This window comes from Rhinolophus sinicus, linkage group LG03, assembly GCF_036562045.2.
Source record: "Rhinolophus sinicus isolate RSC01 linkage group LG03, ASM3656204v1, whole genome shotgun sequence".
Taxonomy (NCBI): domain Eukaryota; kingdom Metazoa; phylum Chordata; class Mammalia; order Chiroptera; family Rhinolophidae; genus Rhinolophus; species Rhinolophus sinicus.
In genome coordinates this window covers 124,037,611-124,058,761 of record NC_133753.1, presented here as the reverse complement: position 1 = coordinate 124,058,761, position 21,151 = coordinate 124,037,611, and the positions used below count along the sequence as shown (strand labels likewise).

The 21,151-nt window shown below is 35.8% G+C and overlaps 1 protein-coding gene across 2 annotated transcripts in view; it reads right to left on the bottom strand.

The window, feature by feature from the left end:
* The window catches only part of EPB41L4A (erythrocyte membrane protein band 4.1 like 4A), a 235,008-nt gene that overhangs the window by 6,730 nt on the left and 207,127 nt on the right, over positions 1–21,151 (bottom strand). The window contains exons 18-20 of one of the 2 annotated variants that reach the window (XM_019727788.2): positions 16,087–16,206; positions 764–811; positions 139–207 (exon numbers count right to left, since the gene is read on the bottom strand). In XM_019727788.2, the coding sequence (XP_019583347.2) occupies positions 139–207; positions 764–811; positions 16,087–16,206 (237 nt within the window). The remainder of the gene's footprint in view (positions 1–138; positions 208–763; positions 812–16,086; positions 16,207–21,151) is intronic. The other variant, XM_019727789.2, reaches the window with a different exon arrangement.

Sequence of the window (21,151 nt, the reverse complement as noted above, 5' to 3'; positions counted from 1 at the left end):
ATAGTTGTTTTGAATTTTAGATAAAATGTAAAGACAAATGTACGCACTGCTTGGAACACCACTGAAGAGTTAGAAGGAATTACTCACTTATAAGCACTAATAAAACTTCTGTGAAAAGATTTTCAAAGACATACTCACTCCACTTTAGTGTATGGAATCTCTTTTAATTGTTCTTCTGACAATCCAGATGGATCTACAAGTTCCTTCCTAGAAGGGAATGAGCAAGAAAATTACAGTTGTGATGCTGGTATAACTACTAATACCTTCCACAACCTGTCCCAAAACACAATGTTTGCAAAATTAACAGAAACATAAGCCAGGAACACAGATTTAAAAACTGAAATGTATTCAAGAAAAAATGGGAAGAAAACCTTTTCTGTAACTCTTCTTCTACCTTCTTCCAAGTTTTCTATATCCGGAACGTAGACGGCTCCCCATCAGTCCCCAATTCCCCTACAAAAATGTCCCTTCTCTCCCCTGCAGGAGGTATCTTTTTTCTTCTGAATCTGTTTTCCTTGGTATTTATTTGTAAACTATTGGTCTGTCTGAAGCCCATTTACAGGTGAGGCTAAGGGGTCTTAGGAGAGGGCTGCTGGTGTGGTAAGGTGCCACCACTGTGAGTGCCATGTGTACATAAGGATGACAACAAAGACTATTTGACAGGCTTCAGCCCTAGGCAGCCTCTGACTGTCAGTGGCCTTCCTTGTAAATGCCTTAAAACCACATGGGTTTTAAAACAGTGAGGAAAAAAACCAGTACTCACTGAATATGTTTCCATAACTCTTCTTTTGCTTGGATATCAGGGCTTCTCCTATAAATAGAGAAAACACTGCTCATCTCAGCAAATGTGCTTCATCTAACAATCTCATAGCTAACTGTAGCAGGGCTACAACTCGAAGTTTTCAGACTGTGAGGTTCTTATTTGCCAGCTGAGAAACGACAAGGAAGGACTGGGCAGGGTTGCTGAGGTGGGATGGTTAGTATAAAGACATCAGGATGATTTATCTGCTAGCACCACTGAAGAAAGGTCATATAAAAAGCAGCTGTAACTGGGGCTTCATTTGATGACAGAGCTTAGAACTGCAGGGGCAAATTTACCCACCCTCCAATGGTGGTATTACAATGAAGAATAATTCAAGGCTTCTGTTTCTGGTTCTTCTAAGTATTTATAAGTAAAAGCAAAAGAAGAACTCCTCCTGATTCTATTCGTATGATCTGTAATCACCTAGTAGAAACAGCAACCACAAGGGGAAAAGAAACAGTGGGATATCTCAGACTGGCAGATTGTGTGCCACTGACCCACCTTTCATGTTACATCTGACGATATGTTTCTGGGCCAAAGCCTGGGCCCACAAATGCTGAAACCTATCGCTGGCCCATGCTGTCACCCTCCAATATGCCCTTCTCATCCCTATGTACACACCCACAAATCTCTCTCCAAGAACGACTTAAGTAGAAAGTAGTTCCACCACTACTTTCAGCTTCCTAGAATGAGAAATTCAAAGTCAGCGTTCCTGTTTCACACTCCCCATAACAGCAATAAATGCTAGAATTCTATTAGCACTGCAACTGTTGCCACAGAACGTCTTTTTCCTAGTGTGAAAATGATAAGGTTTCATCAGTCCTTTCACAAGAACTGAGATCTAATAATAGTAGGTCCAAAGAAAGGACCCAAACCCTAGCAATTAAATGGCCTGGAGCTAAGCAAAGCCACTGACAGTCTCTGTCCTGTGGAGTTTTACATTCATAATCAGTATCCGCATTTGGGGGCTCAATATCACTTTCAACATAAGATATTATCATTGCTTTCATTTTTCTCAGTTAATAAAGGCACCACAAGGCATTCTGGTTGGGCCTTCTGAGCCCACAGAATACAATAAGCTACTTTCTAGCAATTTAATTGACTAAGTAGTTTTTTCCTATGTGGAAATAAAATCTGTCTGTGAAGACTTCTAAGCAACTCAAAAGGAGTCAAAACACGAAAGCTGAGGGGGAGAGGATGAAGCCTTGGTCTCAGACATATAAAACATGATACTGTTAATAGATTTTGCTATCAGAATAAAATTGTATGCTTAAAAAATCTTAAGAAATGCTTCCTTGGTAGGACTTCCTGTATGGAATCCACCTTTCCTACATTTGGCTGGTCTGATTCACAAGACAACATATTAAACGTGCAAATATTAAAAAGCATTAGCAGTGGATACTTCTGAGTGCTGGAATCGCAGGTAATTTTATTTCCTTATTTATAATTACTTATCTTTTCTGATTTTTTTAAAAACTAAGATAATTTCTTACCTTACTTATCAGAAAAGGAAAAAACATAAGGGTATTTTCATGTTTAAAAAAAAATAAAATAAAATTACTATTGCTACAATTCCACGGGAAATGCCTTTCATTCCCATCTCGGAAGAATTAGCAGAAATGTTATCTTAACCTGAATGAGAACATCAGCCATAAATGTTGGTCCTAAAAGACTCAAAAATTTAATCTATATGTTTAAGTTCTATAGCACTATAATAGTCATATATTTAAATAGAGTTCTGAAGTGGCCAGCAGTTTCAAACAGCTTTAAGGCAGGGAAAAGTTCCAAAGCTTTAAAAGAAAAAAAAAGTTAATTTCCTCCAATTGCTAGACCACCTGTGATTTAACAAATGTAAACATGTGCTAATGAGGAATGCGTTATTTTTATGCTTACATCTGCACACATTTAATCAGTAATTTAAGATGAATTCATGATCCGCAACTCAACATCATTTTGTGGATTTAGAAAGCTGTGGAATTTTAACAGCCATTTTTCTTAATTAAAAGGCCCTTAATTATGCAGATGTTTTATTTGAACTTCCCAAATAAGTTCCCAAATAAGTTCCCAAATAGAACTCTGAGTTGTCCATAGGTACATGTATAAAAAATACAGAGCAGTCCAATAATCTTCAAAAGCATCCCTCATTCACACCTTATAGAAATAGCCAATATTCAATTTTCAGAGAAATTAGTTTGATGAGACATCATTCACAAATCATTTTCCTTTCTTCCAAAACCCTAAAATTAGACCATTTCATAAATCTACAAAGGGTTAAAACTCCATCATTGCATATAGTATTATTCTATATCCTCCAAACACTCCAATTATATTACCTAGAAATATTATACTATATCCTATACATTCTATATATTATAGTATAATATATATTTTGTATACTATATTATACTACAAATAAAATAATAAATATGGCAGCATCTGACTTACTATTTTTGTGATCTTACTACTGACCACTGCTCTGAAAGGAAGCTTAGAGTTGAAAATACGTTACTAAGAAAAATGTGAGTTCACAAAACATCGTTATTTAAAGAATTCAAAGCACTTAATAAATATCCCAGTAATTCCTCATCATATTCCTGAGTGGTCAGAACAGGTACGATTAGGAGATGTCTTAATCTTCAACTCCTTCCCTCGCATCACTCAGAATTAAAGAAGGATTAGGAGGCCATGGAACCAAGCAACCCGAGCGCTCTGGAGTCACTTCCACAGGCTTCGTGCTACATCTTTATCTAAGGCACCAGACTTCTGTTTGGTGTTTAACTGGGAACATCACTTCACCCCGATGATATTTTTTTCAATAAAAACAGTAAGACATTATTGCCACCAGAGGGAGCCTGAGCCCTCTCGCACGCACTAGTTGAACTATTTATTGTTTTATTTAGCTTTAAAGCTGCTTCCAAATAACCCGATAGTAAGGGTTCACCCATGTAGAATAGTAGTTTCATCAAAGTTTTCTAATGACAAGTAAATATGAATGTCATGGCAATGCAGCTGAAAAATGTACTAGATAGCCCGATACTTCTCAATGTTTTACAAGATGTGGTCCAATCATACTTCAGTTTAATAAGTTTGAGGAGAGAGGGGTTTTGCATTTTGTACTACTGTATGTCTCTGGTATTTAATAATAAATATGATTTTCTAGTTTTCATTGGGGATTTAAAAAACAGAATGAATGAATCACGTTTGGATGATGTATCATAACCTGCTAACCCCTTAGTGGGTACCTCCACAAAGGCAATTTATAGATACTGCAGTAGGAATTCAAGTATACCATGGACCCCCCTATCTGCAGGGTATACATTACAAGACACCTAGCAGACACCTGAAACTACATAGTGCCAAACCCTATAGTGTTTTTTCCTATACATCCATATGTATGACAAAGTGAAACATAAATTAGGCACAGTAAGAAATTAACAATAACTTACAATGGAAAAATTATAACAATACATAGTAATAAAAGTTATGTGAATGTGGTCTCTCCTTCCTCTCTCTCTCAAAATACCTTCTTGCACTCTACTCATCTTTTCACTTAAAGGAAGCACTTTATGACTCCTCTTTGGCATATCCGAATTGCTGGCATTACTACTCTTGCGCTTTGGGGCCATTATTAAGTAAAATAAGGATTACTTGAAGACAAGCCCTGCCATCCCATGACAGTGAAACTGATAACCATGATGGCTACTAAATGAGCAATGGGCACGTCAGCATATACAGTGTGGACACGCTGGACAAAGGGAGGATTCACATCCCGGGCACGATGGAGTGGGACAGCATGCAATTTCATCACTCTACTCAGACTGGTGCACAATTTAAGACTTATGAATTGTTTATTGCTGGAATTTTCCATTTATTATTTTCAGACCATGGTTAATCCCGTGGTTTTGTTAAAAGCAAAACCACAGATAAGACAGGAGTACTGTATGGGAGTAACTGTATATCTGAAATGACAAATATACTTATAAACATATCTGAAGAACAATTTAAATTACTTCAGATACTACTCTACCCATATTTCTATCTTTTAAAAAAGCTGTAATGGTTCCTAGTGGTTTCTAAATTCTCATAGAACCAAATTCTAACTTTTATGTAGGTTGGCCCCACCATACTCTCTTTACATCTCACCTCTCTCATCTCAAGGGGAATAAAAAATCAAATACCTTGTATGTTTCTAGAGATTAACCAAGATCTGGAGAACTTACTAATTATAGTAATTGCAAGTGTTTATGATGTCACAAGTAACTGATATACGTGATGTGACATAATGTTCAGCAAAATCACAGGAGGATGGTATTATCTGTGTTATAGAGATGACACTGGAATTTTGTGGAGATGAGGTAATAAACTAACTTTGGGAGGCAGAATGTAGACAGAGTCCTAACCATAGCAGCCAGAAGATATTTCCTTTTTTTTAAAAAAAAAGTATTAAATTTATTGGGGTGACATTGGTCAATACATTATATAAGTTTCAAGTGTACAATTCTATAATACATCATATGTATATTGCACTATGTGTGTATCATCCAAATTCAAGTCTCCTATCACCATATATTTGAACCCCTCTGCCATCTTCTACTTCCCCATACCTCCCCGACCTTCTGGTAACTACCATACTGTTGTCTGTGTCTACGAGGCTGTTTCTGTTTGTTTTATTTGTTCATTTGGTGCTTTCTGTTTATATCCCACATATGAGTGAAATCATATGGTTCTTGTTTTTTCCATCTAACTTATTTTGCTTAGCTTGATAATCTGAAGATCCATCCATGTTACCACAAATGGCAGTATTTCATCTTTTCTTATGGCTGAGTAATATTTCATTGTATATATGTAGGTACCACATCTTTTTTATCCAATCACCTATTGAAGGACACTTTGGTTGTTTCCATGTCTTGGCCACCATAAATAATGCTGCAATGAACATACCTTTGCAGATAAATGTTTTAAGAATTTTGGGGGGTAGATATCCAGAAGAGGGATTATTTGGTCATATGGTAATGGTATTTTTAATTTTTTGAGGAATCTTCATACTGTTTTCCACAGTGGCTGTACCAATTTACATTCCTACCAGTAGTGTATGACGGTTCCTTTTACTCCATAACCTCTCCAACACTTGTTATTACTTGTCTTGTTGAGAACAGCCATTCTAACAGGTGTGAGGTGGTATCTCATGGTGGTTTTGATTTGCATTTCCCTAATAACTAGTGAAGTTGAGCATTTTTCATATATATGTTGGCCATTTGTATGTCTTGTTGGGAGAAGTGTCTGTTCAGGTACTCTGTCCATTTTTTTAATAGGACTGTTTGTTTTTGTTGTTGTTGAGTTGTATGAGTTCTTTATATATTTTGTATATTAACCCTTAATTAAAGGTATTATTTACAAATATTTTCTCCCATTCTTTTGGTTGGCTTTTTGTTTTGTTGATGGTTTCTTTGGCTGTGCAAAAGATTTTTTTGTTTGATATAGTGCCATTCACTTATTTTTGCTTTTACTTCCCTTTGTGGGTCAAATTCATAAAATCTTCTCGAAGACCGAGGTCCATAAATTTAGTTCCTATGTTTTTTTTCATGTATTTTATTTTTTTAGGTCTTTGACCCATTTTGGATTAATTTTTGTGTAGGGTGACAGATAAAAGTCTAGTTTCATTCTTTTGCATGTGGCTTTCCAATTTTCCCAATACTATTTATTGAAGAGACTTTCTTTTCTCCATTGTATGTTTTTGGCTCCTTTGTCAAAAATTATTTGCTCATATATACGTAGATTTATTTCTGGGCTTTCAGTTCTGTTCCATTGGTCTGTGTGTGTGTTTTTCTGCCAATACCATGCTGTTTTGATTATTGTCACTTTGTAGTATAATTGGAAGTCATGGAGTTTGACACCTCTGGCTTTCTTATTTTTTCTCAGGATTATTTTGGTTATTCTCAGGATTATTAGGTGCTTTGTGGTTTCATACAAATGTGTTGATTTTTGTTCTATTTATGTGAAAAATGCCATTGGAATTTTGATGGGGATTGCATTAAATCTATATATTGCTTTGGGTAATATGACTAGCTTGTCCTATATAAAGTGATTCATTATGTTTCATAGTTATAACACTTTTACCCCAGTTGCCTACTTGAAATTTTCATTTGATTGCCCACTTGGTTTCTCAACAAAACAAAAATGTTCATACTCTATCCCCACATATCCTTGGCCCAGCTCACCCCATTCTCAGTAAAACAGCATAGCTACTCACTCCATCCATCAGCCCAAAGCTAAAATTCATCCATGATACCTCACATTATGAACCTGTCAGCTCTACTTCCAAAATGTGTATTTATCCACTTCTCTTCATTTCTACCACCACCATTTTTTCTGAGCTAAAACCATTTCTCACACCTGGACCACAACAAATGTTTTCTAATTGCTTTTCCTGCTTCCTTTCTTTCTCAGTCTGCTTCTTACCAAGCAGCCAAAGCAACTTCAGAATGAATTACTCTTCAAATAGATGTTTTCCCCTGCCCTTAAATAATATAATTTTTTAAACTGCACTGGCCATATCAGTTATAAAGTTAATCAATCAAGTCCAGTTACAAAGTCAACCCTAACATTTGCTAAATGTTTTTATGGTTTGCTTTAAAACTAAATTCCAGAATGGGACACACATCAAACTCTTAAAAGGGTTCTTTTCTTACAACTACATGAGACAATCCTTTATCTCTGATCTGATATTTTAATCCTATAGATAAGATTAAAATTTAAAATACTGTTAGTTTCTTTTCTTATTTCAGTTGATCTGATAGACACAATACCCAATTTAAAGATATTTGTCTACCTCAAAGGAGTATTCCAGAACTTCTGCTTCTGGCCACAAAGGAATAATTGGTATCAGACCAACCCTCCCATCCTCAAGACTATAAAATAAAACAAAATATACAGAGCAACTGGTTTTCAGACATTGAGCAACAGTCAGCATAAGCCTGTGATCTTTAAGGGAAGGGAAGCACAAGGTGATCACCTATTTGCTCCAGTTTTCTGCCTGGGGACACTTTTGCAGTGTGGTGCAGGGAGGTGGAGCTCAAGAGGTAAGTGTTACAGGGCAGAGGAGGCAGAGATCAGAAGTTGACACTGTGGATGAGGCTGAAATTTACAGTGCAAAAGAAAAAGGGAACCAGAAGTCTGCATGGGGTCTTCTGTAAGGCTTTGGCTGAGAACATTTACTGCACGTAATCTATACATAAGCAGAGTGAGATGAGACTCAGTGAGGCCTAACAGAGAGCGGCTACCGCAAGGCTGAGAGCTGAACAGAGATACCCCAGAGCGTCAAGTGGCAGGAGACAAAGTTTTGTTGCAGTCACAGTGAAGAAGCCATGCTGAGCACTGTGCATTCAACTAGCCAATCCAAAAGGCCAATCTTTAGGAATAAGGAACACCCCTGGAGCAAAGGCTAAATGAAAAAAATCTAAAAAGTCCCACCCTATGAAAGTGGAGAACGAAGCATAAAAAATAAGATCATGAGGGGGCAGCCAGGCAGTGCTCTTAACAACAAGGTTGCCAGTTTTATTCCCCACATGGGCTGTTGTGAGCTGTGCTCTCCACAACTAGATTGAAACAACTACTTGACTTGGAACTGACAGGTCCTGGAAAAAAACACTTAAAATAAATAAAAGTTAAAAAAAAAAAAAAATCATGAGGACCCGACAGTCATTGAGCTGCCAGCCAGAACAAAATTTGACACTCTAAAGGAAGAAAACATAATCCAGACCTACAAACATATCATCTAAAATTTCCAGCATATAATAAAAAAATTACTGTACATGCAGAGAGGCAAGAAGATATAACATAATCTAGGGAAAAAAATAAATGTAGTCAATAGAAACAGATTGTGAAAGACCCAGATGTGTGAATTCACTAACAAGAGCTTTAAAACATCTTGTATAAATATGTGCAATATAAAGGAAAATATTGACAGAATAAATAGATGGGAAATCAGCTGAGAAATGGAAAGTACAAAAAGAAAAAACTGGAATTCTAGAACAGAAAAGCACAAAGTCCACTGAGTGGGTTTAATAGCACGTTAGACTATACGGGGGGTAGGAATAAAGGGTTAATGGAGTTGAAAACAGGTCAACAGAAATGAGAAAACTTGAGAAAAAGGAAACAATGAATTTTAAAAATGAACAGAACCTCAGTTGTTTGTGGGATAAGAGCAAATGGTCTAACATATATGTAATTAGATCCCTAAAAGGAGAGCAAGAGAGAATAGGTCATAAAAAAGAATTTGAAAAATAATGGCCCCAAATTCCCCATATTTGGTGAAAAACACCAAATTACAAAAACAACAAAAGATAAAGAAATTCACACTTAGCCAAACCAGCTCAAAACTAAAGAAAAAAATCATAAAAGCTACTATGAAACAAAAAGACATTCCATGCAGCTCACATAGAACAAAGGCTGCTTTTTTATCAGAAATGACAGAGAACATAAGGCTACAGAACAATCTCTCGAAAGCGTGACAGAAAAACTATCAATCCAGAATTCTATAGCTGGTGAAAATATCTGTTACGAATCAGGGTAAAATAAAGACATTTTTTTATGCAAAATAAGACTGAATTTATCCTATGCAGACTTGTACTACAAGAAATGCTAAAGGAAGGAAACTGGAATATTTGATCTAGAGGAAGAAATAGGACACTCTGGTAACAGGAGTTATGTGGGTAACTGTATTCATTTTCTATTGTTGCTATAACAAACTACCATAAATTTAGTGGCTTAAAACAACACAAATTTATTATCTTAAAAATCTGTAGGTCAGAAATCTAACACAGGTCTCACTGAACTAAAATCTACGTGTTGTCAGGGCTGTGTTCCTTTCTGGAGGCTCCAGGCTAGGTGAATCCATTTCCTTTGCCTCTTCCAACTTTTAGAGGCTGCCTCCATTCTGTAGCTCATGGCCCCTTCTTCCATCTTCAAAGCCAGTAAGAGCAGGTTAAGTTCTTCTCTAATTGAACCATTCCTACTTCCTCATCTGTTCCTTTTTCCACTTCTAAGAACTCTGAGCCTACTTGGATAGTTCAGAATAATCTCCCTGGCAGATTGATTTATTATCAATCTTAATTCCACCTGAAACCTTAATTCCCTTTTGCCATCTAACAAAATATTTATAAATTATGGAGATTAAGACATGGGCATATCTAGTGGGCTATTTACTGCCCACTACATTAACTATAATTTTTTTTCCTCTTTTCTTGATTTTTTAAAACAACTTATTGTTGTAACAAAGATAATAACATTCTAATGTGGGGTTACTAACATGCAAAAATAAAGTACATGGAAATAGCACAAAGGACAAAAAGGGGGGATAAATGGAACTATATTTTTCCAAGGTTTATAAATTTTATGTAAAGTTATATTAATCCTAAACAGATTGTGATAAATTAAGGAATTATACTATAAGCCATAGAGAAATCACTAAATAAAAAAATAATTTTTAAAAATATAGGTAAGCTGTCAATAGGAAAAGTAAAATGGAGTACCAAAAAATATTCAATTAACACAAAATACAGTACAAGAAACAAACCAACAAAAAACAGATACAATAAACAGGAAAAAAGAGCAAGATGGTAGACTTAAGCCCCAAAATATTAATAATTACATTAATTGTAAGTCATTCCATTTAAAGGTAGAGCTGGTCAGACTGGATTGGAAAAAAAAAAAAGCAAAAAATACCACTAACTATATGCCATCTGCAAGAAATAGGCTTTAAATATAAAGACATACTCAGGCTTGAAGTAAAAGGTTTAAAATAATATATACTCCATGTAAACAGTTAGAATGAGGAAGGTATATGTATATATGAGTGTGTAGTAGACACAGAGCAAAACACCAGAATAAAGAGGATATTTCAAAGGGTCAATTCATCAGAATGACGAAAAAAAATATGTATGCACTTAATACTGGAGCTTCAAAATAACTTGAAGCAAAAACTGGCAGAACTAAAGGGTAAAACAGACCAATCCACAATCATTGGAAATTTTAACATCCCTCTCAATGATTGAAGTGTAGACAAAGAAATTAGAAGACAACGTGATCTGCTAACTAGATCTACTTGGCATTTATAAATGACACACAGTGACTGAGAATACTCATTCTTTTTAGGCCCACAAGATCATTTATCATTAAAGACCACACGCTAGGTCTTAAAACAAGTCTCAATAAATTTCAAAGGATTAAAATCTTACAAACTTTTTTAACCACAATGGAATTAAATTAGAAATAAATAGTAATAAGATATCTAGCAAAACCCCAAATATTTGGAAATTAAACACCTACTAAAAAAAAAAAAAATCCATGCGCAAAGAAATAACAATTAAACTAAAAATTATTTTGAACTGCAAGACAATGAAAACAATGATTATCAAAATATGTGAGATATTGTTAAAGCAGGGCTTAGAAGAAACGCAACTTTATAGTTATTTTTAAAAAGAAGAGGTTTAAAATTAGTATCACCTTAAGAAGGTGAGAAAAGAAAAGCAAATAAGAGACAAAACAGAGGGAAAGAAGTAATAAAGAGTGGAAATCAATGAAATAGACAACAGATAACAGAGACAATCAACAAAACCCCAAATTGCTTCTCTGAAGAAATAGATTAAGAAAAAAAGAAAACAGAAATTATCAACATCATGAATGAAAGATGATATAACAACAGATGTTAAAAAGATAGTAGAGAATTACTGTGAATAAAATTTTGCTAACAGATTTGACAACTAACATAAAATGAACAAATTCTTTTAAAAACATATATTACCTAAACTTACACATAACAAGCAGAAAATCTGAATAGCCTAATATCTGTTAAAGAAATTGAGTTTTTTAAGTTAAAACTTCCCACAAAGAAAATTCTAGGCAGAAATGGTTTCACTTGTGAATTATATTTAAGGAAAAATAATGCTAACTTTACATGAACTCTTTCAGAAAATGAGGAAAAAGGAACATTTCCCAAATAATTTTAAGCAACCAGTATAATCCTGTTACCAAAAACCTGACAAGACACTACAAGAAAATTACAGACCAATATTTCTCACGAATATAGAAAATCTTAACAAAACATATCAAACAGAATCTAGTAATATGCAAAAAGAATAACATATTAGGACCAGGAGCACCTTATCCCAGGAATGCAAGGATGTATCATTCAAAACTGAATCAATGTAATTCTTTTGCTAACTGAATAATAATAATAAAAAAAATACACTCATCTAAATAGATGCAGAGAAAGCTTATAACAAAATTCAAAACTCACTAATGATAAAAACCTCTCAATATATTAGGATGGAAGGGACCTTCCTCAGTCTTACAGCTAGCTTCAGACTTAATGTGACATACCAAATGCTTTCCCTAACAATGAGAACAAGGCATAGATATCTTTCTTCCCACTTCTATTCAACACTGTAATTCAACACTCTGTACTGAGGATCTAGCCAGTACACTAAGGGAGGAAAAAAAAGAAATAAAAGGCAAAAATATTTGAAACAACAACACAAAAAAGCTATCTCTGTTCACAAACAATATGCTTGTAAATATAAAAAATTCTAAGAAATTGCGGGGGAAAAAAAAGAAAAAGAAAAACGCAAGCTACTAGAACTAATAAGTTAATTTAACAAGGTTGTCAGATGGCAAGATACAAAAATCAGTATTGAAAAAACAATTTGCTTTTCTATGTACTAAAAAACAATTGGAAACATTTAAATGTACAATTCAACACCATTAAAACTATCAGATATTTAGGATTAAATTTAACAAAATAAATGCAATAACTCTACTGAAAACTATGAAACATTGCTGACAGAAGTTAAAGACAAATAAATGGATGAATAAGACATTAATTTTCTCAAAATTGATCTAGAGATTCAACGTAATCCTAATCTACAGACTATAGTCTTTTTTTGTAACAACTAAAGTTGATTCAAAAATTTTCATAGAACTGCCAAGTACCTAATAGCTAAAAACAGTCTTGAAAAAGAAGACAAAGTTGGAGAATTTACACTGCCTGATTCTAGTCTTATTATAAAACTACAGTAACCAAGACAACACAGTAGCTTAGGGATAGACAGATCAATGAAACAAAATTGGTCCACATATAAGCAACCAACTGATTTTCAACAAAGGCCCTGAGGGCATTTCAGTGAATGGTACTGAAATAACCAGATAAACACATGGAAAACACTTCTAAATATCTACCTCTACCTTATACATAGAGAACAATTAATTTTAGATGGATCACAGACCTAAATATAAGAGCAAAATCTATACAGTTGCTAGAAAAAAATATGAGAATATCTTTGTGACTTTAGTATAGGCAAACATTCCTTACTATGCAACAAAAACCCCTTAACTATAAATAAAAAAATGATATAGTGGTCTTCATCAAAATTTAAAATGTGTGCTCAACAAAAAACAATGTTAAGAACATGAAAAAGCAAACCACAGCCAGGAGAAAAGATTCACAATAATACACATATCTGAAAAAAAGCTTATATCCAGAAAAAAAAAAAAACAATCCTATAAATAAATAATAAAAAAGACAAACAACCCAATTAAAAATGGGCAAAAACTTGAACAGAGACTTTAAACATGAAGATATACAAGTAACCAATAAGTACAGGAAAATGTGGTTAACATTAGTCATCAAGGAAATGCTAATTAAAACCACAGTGCAATACCACTTCAAACCTATTAGACTATCTAAAAGTAACAAGACAGATAAAACCAAATATTGGTAAAAATGAGGCAGAACTGGAACTCCTATACACATTGCTAGTGGCGTTATGAAATGAAACAAATTTTTTGGAAATCATTTTGGTAGTTTCTTACAAAATTAAATATGCAATTATCCTCTAACCCAGCAATTCCACTCCCAGGTATTTACCCAAGGCAAAAGATAACATACTCCACAAATACACCTGTACAGAATGTCGATAGCAACTTTTAACACAACAGCAAAGCCTGAAAACAAGCCAAATGTCCATTAAGAGGAGAACAGACATTTGGTATATTCATACAATGAATTATTAATCAAAAATTTTCAATAAGCATTGATATATACACAACATGGCTTAATCTCAAGAACATGTTGAATGAAAGAAGCCAGATTTTAGAAGAGCATATATGGTATAATTACATTTATATGAAGCGCAATAAGAGACAAACACTAGCTGATCTACGACAATGGAAATCAGAACAGTGGTTGCCTATGTGTTTTGGGGACTGGGTAGGAGGAATATGAGAGAACTTTTTTATTCTACATCTTGATTAGCATCATGGATACACTATGTAAACATTTGTCAAATTTTTCTGAATTGTACAATCAAGATGAGAGCATTTCATTGTATGTAAATTTCATCTCATCTTACCCTCAATTAAAAATAAAAAAAGTTTAGGCTGTTAAATGATTCTCAGATCCCTCCACTAAAATGATTAAATTCCTAGGTTCATCTACAAATAATTGTCCTATAATATAATTGGATTGTAGTAACTATAATACGCGACGACATTCTTCTGCTTACCAATTTTACTTATAAATGAATTGTTTCATTTATTTAGTATTACCTCCAATAATCTTTTTTGACTTCCTAAAAATCTCTATATAGGATTTCTCCTAATTTTATTTTATTTTTCCCTTTTTTTAATAAATGAGATTTACTACTGGCATTAAATTGAATTTAGAGTGCTTTAGGAATGATTTAACAAACTGAATGCTATTTTATGATTTAATAATAGGAAGCCACCAGACCTTGTGTCTTACAAGTCCCTTATAGAATAAGATTCCACATGGAACATGGACAGGTAAAAGCCTGGGTACAAAAGGTTTACCCATGACTCTGCCGAGGCCTGATCCTAGGGCTCAGTGCCTTTTCATTAGGGTATCTTCTGGGAGGTCTTGTCTTGATTCATCCAGACCTAAACCTCTGTTTTTAATGGAGTTGGGAAGAGATAGTATTAAAGACAAAGGAAGCTTTTTATTCACTTCTGCTTTAAACTGACCGTTTTAATTCGGTTCCAGCACAAAAACATTATGAATTAATAAATCTGTAAGAGTAGACAGCAGGTCCTCGAATAGCATCGTTTTCGTTATAATGTTCATGAAGTGCCCGAGGAACTTAACTCTACATCAATTAGCCTGTGGTACAAGTCACAGGATCTATCAATAATGTTACGTGAAGACTTACTGTATACTGCTTAGTGTACTTGCAAATTTTCTATTACAAAGGAAACAGACATCACTCATATGAGATACTACGGATTACTATATATATATATATATATATTCTGGGTTAATTTCTAATTAAAAAGTAAGTAGCTAAGACTGAGAAGCATCTCTTAGAGTCAGGCCTGGTCCTGGGGTGTACCCTGCAGAGTCCTCCCCTGGCCTGTTAAATGAGTTAGCACCCTCTGCCTGGCTCCTTCAGAGCTACCACCTACCTATATAGTCTGTCTCCAAATCTACTACCAGCACCCTTCCGCCTCCCTGTCTGAGACACTAAGCCCTCCTTCCACTAGTAAGCAGCACCACTCATCTGACTGCCCAGGATCACAAAGGGATGGGTAGTTGGTCCCAGCTCACTTGGAAAAGGGATGTTTTGGGAAGTGGGGTAGGTGAGAGTCTAAATCTGGGCAAGGCACACATTAAAAAAAAACACCTCATATAAACTTTATCAGCTCTAAAAAAAATCAATTTGGGGGACTGGCAATTTCATCATTGTGGGGTAATTGTGCTCACACATGGCATTGCCTAGCAACAGAAGGAGCAAGCAAATCCCACCCTTGGGGTATAATGAATCACTCACTGACTACTGCTCACAAATGGTAATTTGATGGGAAGATATTCACATCTGGTTCACTCGGGAACAAGACTTTAGAGAATCCTGCGGACTCCAACTGAGAGAAGCAGCAGGTATTTCACCAAAAGCCAGGCTCCAGAACAAAGGAAACGATTCCTACTTTTTCAGTCGAATGTATGCTTTTGTTTAAAAACAAAACAAAACATGATTTTGATAGCCTTGTTTTCTGATGACATTTTGGCTTGGCTATGCTCCAACTTCTACATCTTCAGATATAGTTAATAAATGGCACAAATATAAGAAGGTAAATATGACAAATAAACAATGGGGTAATCATGGTTGAACTAAATCACTTTAGGAAGCCTCAAAGAGACAGCCAATTTGCCCTAGAATTCACACGCTACTTCCAGCTCAGTGTTTTGAATTAAGGTACAAAAAGAGTCCACATACGAGCGAGATCTGTGTCTGGATCGCCTGTTGTTAGGGTCCGCCTGGTTTTTTTCCTTTTGTCTCCTTAATACAGCTTCCCACTGAGGCGCTGAATCAACCATATCGTTCTCCTGCCGTATTCTGAAAAGAAAGGCCATTCATCTAAAGTTAACATCCACACATGTAATACTTTGCTTTTCGGTTCATCCTAAAGTGGCTTTTAAATGATATTAAGAAGTCATCAAATAAGTTATGTAAAAGTTATTAAGAAATGAAAAGCTATTTAAGAAGAAGCAATTTTATAATCACTGAAAGCTAAGAATGGATTAAATGGATTAATAAGTACATACGGATCCATAAGTATATACACACATATACATAAGTATACATAATACTTATACTATACATAAATATGTGAGTATGTATTAGTTATTTTCAGACTTCTCCTGTTAGCTTAAAATTTTCTAAGAAAATGATGTGTCAAACAGAAACTCATTTAAAACATAGTTTTAAGTTCTGGCTAAAAAAAAACAGTAGTGTCTACTATAGGGACAATCTTAAATCATGAAACAAAATCTTTTTTTTTTTTAAAACGTGCTAATTAAAACAGCAATAAATAATTTTACATCGAAATACTCTTGTAAAAAAGTCACACTAATTGTAAAGATTTTCATGGACAACAGGTGCCGGATATAATTCCCAGTTTTTAAGATAGAAAACTAGAAGCCCAAAGATCAATTTGGTGGCATCACGCCTGAGCAGCTGACGAGGCATGCGGCATTCTGGCTATGGCTGCTCACAGGCTGAAGGGGAATGACGGCTGAGCACTCAGTGTGGCCAAGGGCCAAGCAGGGATTGAATACGAGGGGACAGGAAATCCAAGTGGGAGGGAACTGGGGAGTATAGGCACCTGCCAGGTGAGGTCACAGGATAATGTTACCAAATCTCATTTTTAAAAAGATGATCCACAAATCTGGGTTTTTTAATTGAACTCTTCCAATTTCTAAGTAATGGCAACCAATTCAGAACATGAAAGTACCTAACAAAACCCATCCCAAACAGTGCAGGAGTTTTGGACTTTCGCTGCATCAAGTCTTTCTAACAAGGAGGATGAGGTGTTCCAAGACAGAGGGGAAGCAAGTACTTAATTAAAGCAAGTGCTTAATTAATGTGCACATACTGTCTGGAATGCACTGTACCAAAACTGGAAGCCATGAGTATTCCTTGCAAAAAGCAAACACCTGTTAACGTGAATATTTAACTTTTAATTTGTGTAAGCCCTTCAGCAAACAGCTCCAGCGAGTTCATTTCACATGCTGATGCTCCCTGGGTGTGGAGTGCAGCAGGAAATTGCAAGGTCATCATCCCACTACTGTGACTGTAGGAGCATAACTGCTTCAAAACAAAAATGAAAAGAACAGGCAAATTTGGAGTCACTTCTCTCCCTGAACAGATGTCTTTTGGTTGCCTTGTTACGGCACTCAGTAGAGACTGTGGCGTGGATGTCTGGATTTACTTATACACGCAAGCCAGGAGACAGGTGGCAAATATTCATTTCACATATAACTTAGAGACAACGGAAGGCAAATTCAAGTTAAAAAGAACAGCACTTTATGAGGAAAAAACGATTTAAGCCTGTCTAGATTAAAGAGGAATTGTGTTAAGTAAAAAATTATCTGTAACACACTTCAAGTCTTTGAACTGTGTATATTTCCTTGCTAACGCTTTCATTTCTAATAATCTATTCGAAAAATGAACAGGATATAGTCATGCCTTGTTAAACAGACTCAATAACATAGTTCCCTCTCTCATGGCATGTACAGAGGAAGTTAAAATTTAACATATACTGCTATGAATCTTAATATTAGGAATAGCAGAATCAAAATACAAGAAGGTATACTATTTGAGGTAGTAAATATTGACCATTCTTTGAAACAAACACTCCCATTTGAAAATGCCATGTGCATGTGTGTATGTGTGTGCATATACACACACATACACACATGTATTTTCAGAGAGAACCTACACCTCTGAACCACCCTATGCATCCTGTGACAGCCCTCTGAGCAATCCTGGACACTCTCGGACTGAGGGATCCAAAGTTAGGAAGAAATAGTCAACGGGAAAATATCAGGCTAGCAAGGAGGCATCTCCCCTGCCTCAGGCACCCACACCTCGCACTGCCCAGGGACAGACATAAAACCCAGGTCTTCTAACTCCTAACCTGGAGTCTGTAGACAGAAAAGGGGCCACATGTTAAACCTCACAAGCTCAAGAGACTGAAAATAACCACGTAGGATGGCATGAACAAAAAAATTCCTAACTAAGATGGGCCATGGCAGGAAGTCACATCCCTGGCCTGTGGCTTCCTTGACAAAGGTCAATCTTTACCTTAAGTGAGCCTGTCTGTCATCTTTTTACATCTAAGATAACATACCCTTGGAACGTAAGAATAATCCGTTTCCCAATCCACCAGGGTGCACAACCCACCACACCAGAGCAGGAAATTACAAAATCCCTCATTGTTATCTTGTTCCCCAAATACGATCTCTATGTGCTGTAAAATGCTATTCACTATCCTGTACCCACCAATGTAAAAGTGTGTGTCTCTCTGTTTTGCTTTTTATGCAATTCCAGAAATTTCCCCGTTTTGCTTTCTCCCACCCCGTTAATCTACAACCAGTGGATTTCATGTGACCTTCTTCCTTTGATTCTAATGTATAAAATAAGTTGCAAAACGGCCATTTTCTGGTGCATTTTCTCAATCTGTCGAGACTTTGCTTCCCGGCAACTGTCGTCAGTTTGGCTCAAATAAACTCTTCTAGGCTTTCTTTTAGGCTGGATGGTTTTTTGTTGACAAGACTTTTAGACTATTGCTTTCATTCTGAAATAAATCACTGCATAGTTCATGGGAGGACTAAATTTCGCAATGTTAATTTTTTAATCAGGAAATCAGCATCGTTAAATATTTCAGAGAGAGCAAACCTATGAGCAAGGCTGAGTGAGGCCTGACTTAGGCAAATACACTTTCCCTGGAGGACAGATGTTTAAAAGGAAGCACAATTCATGTATGTGCATTCTCTGCCGTGGAATTTAGCAGGTTACCTTCATACTCAAACTTGACCCTGATGGTAAGAAATGAAAACTCCTGAGACATGAGCACACAGAGTTCCTGGAGCTTGCTAGTAATAAGAGCTACACCAGAAAGCATTTCAGACTATGGCGTGTACCTTTAACTTTTTGCTAACAGTCTAAAGTGAGGGTCGTGAAACGCTGTCAGTTAATATCCTGCAACCCACATGTTTCAAAGACAGATGCCCTCTGATGGTGATACTGTTTCATAAATAATCTAACAAGGTGCATTAAAAATGCAAGGCTCATTGGAGAGTCACAACAGAAGCACATCTGCCTGAGTGATGGTGGTGTGGCTGCCTTAGTCAGTAATGACGTTTGAAATTACACCCTTACAAAAGGCCTTGAGTTAATGGTCCCTCATTACAAGAACGAAAGTGTAATTTCTTCCATCGATGAATTGCTCCAGAAAATACAGGTGCTACGCGGAAAGGAAAAATATAAGCCCTAGAAGAATATTGTAACACACAGGTGCTTAGGAGGCAGGAGTTGACTGTGTATGTATGAGTGAATAGAAATCTTCAGATGTAAACGATGTCTCCTCTAATGCTTCTGCTTTCTAAGTCCCATTTAGCCTTAGGTGTGGGATATACAAGTGTTGTTTTTGCTTCTTTCCTGCTATACTTTAATTTTGATGTTGGGATTTACATTAAGAAGAACAGAAACACTGCAAGCATTATATGGACCTTTTAAAAAGTCAAAATGTGTTCTCACGTCACAGTCAAGGAAGTCGCAAGGGGGAAAAATGGGTCCATTGTAAAAATTATGTTGGGGATAAATTCATTTTCTAACATTGCATTTAAAGTGAACCTCAAAAATGCTAAATGTCTCTTTCCTGTATCCTTACATGTAATAACCATATATCTTATCACATTTTGTTTATTTCCTCATCTACAACAATGGAGAGTTAATAGTTGAGGTAGGAAGCTTAATCATAACACAACTTTTGCTTTTTAACATATATAGAAGAGGGTTGCTTCAGAATAGAATATATTTCAATGATGTTTCAGAAAGGAGAATTCTAATATATTTCCTCCATCGCCCACCAAACCTTTCCAGACTATGCATGCAATTTAGATTTTAACTGCATTTGACACTTAATTAAAGTTTGCAAAAGGTTTTGAAGATGAAATGCCATATAATCGTACGGTAACAATAATGAAGATAATGACCACTCCTAGTCTCTTCTTTCCTGCCTTCCCAATTATAGTTCTGTCTCTTCTGCAGAATCCTTCAAATTAAATGAATTCTTACACAAATCCCTGTGGGCTTTTCTTTGCCTTCTACCTTTTACCCAGGCAGTTTTGTTCCTAATAGGACCTTCCTTTATACCAGTTCTCAATTCACTTCTCATTCACGGAGATCAACACCATGGTTAATGCTGAACCTGAGACACCTTACAGAGCAAATGCATAATGAAGCTTCAAGATGATCTGAGCCAACCACAACCCTCCTGAGCTCCGCCTGGCCCCAACTCTGCTATTAGCTGGGCAACTTGCTTATCTTCTTTGGTCAGGCCTCTGACCAAAGTTTTTTCATCCACCGAATTACTGTGAAGATCCTTTGCAACTTTCAAAAGCCATGTTTTTTCTATTTGGATTTTATTTGCAAGCCAGTTAAGACACATTGAAACAGGGTGGCCGGATGGCTCAGTTGGTTAGAGCGCCAGTTCAATTCCCGCATGGGATGGTGGGATGCGCCCCCTGCAACTAAAGATTGAAAACGGTGACTGGACTTGGAGCTGAACTATACGCTCCACAACTAGATTGAAGGACAACAACTTGGAGCTTATGGGGCCCTGGAGAAACACACTGCCCCCTAATATTCCCCAATAAAATTAAAAAAAAAAAAAAAAAAAAAAAGACACACTGAAACAAACCTCTACTCTTCAGCTATAGCACAGCTTTCCAGACAATTGCTTCATATAGTCACTCCATTGCTAATATTAAGCCTG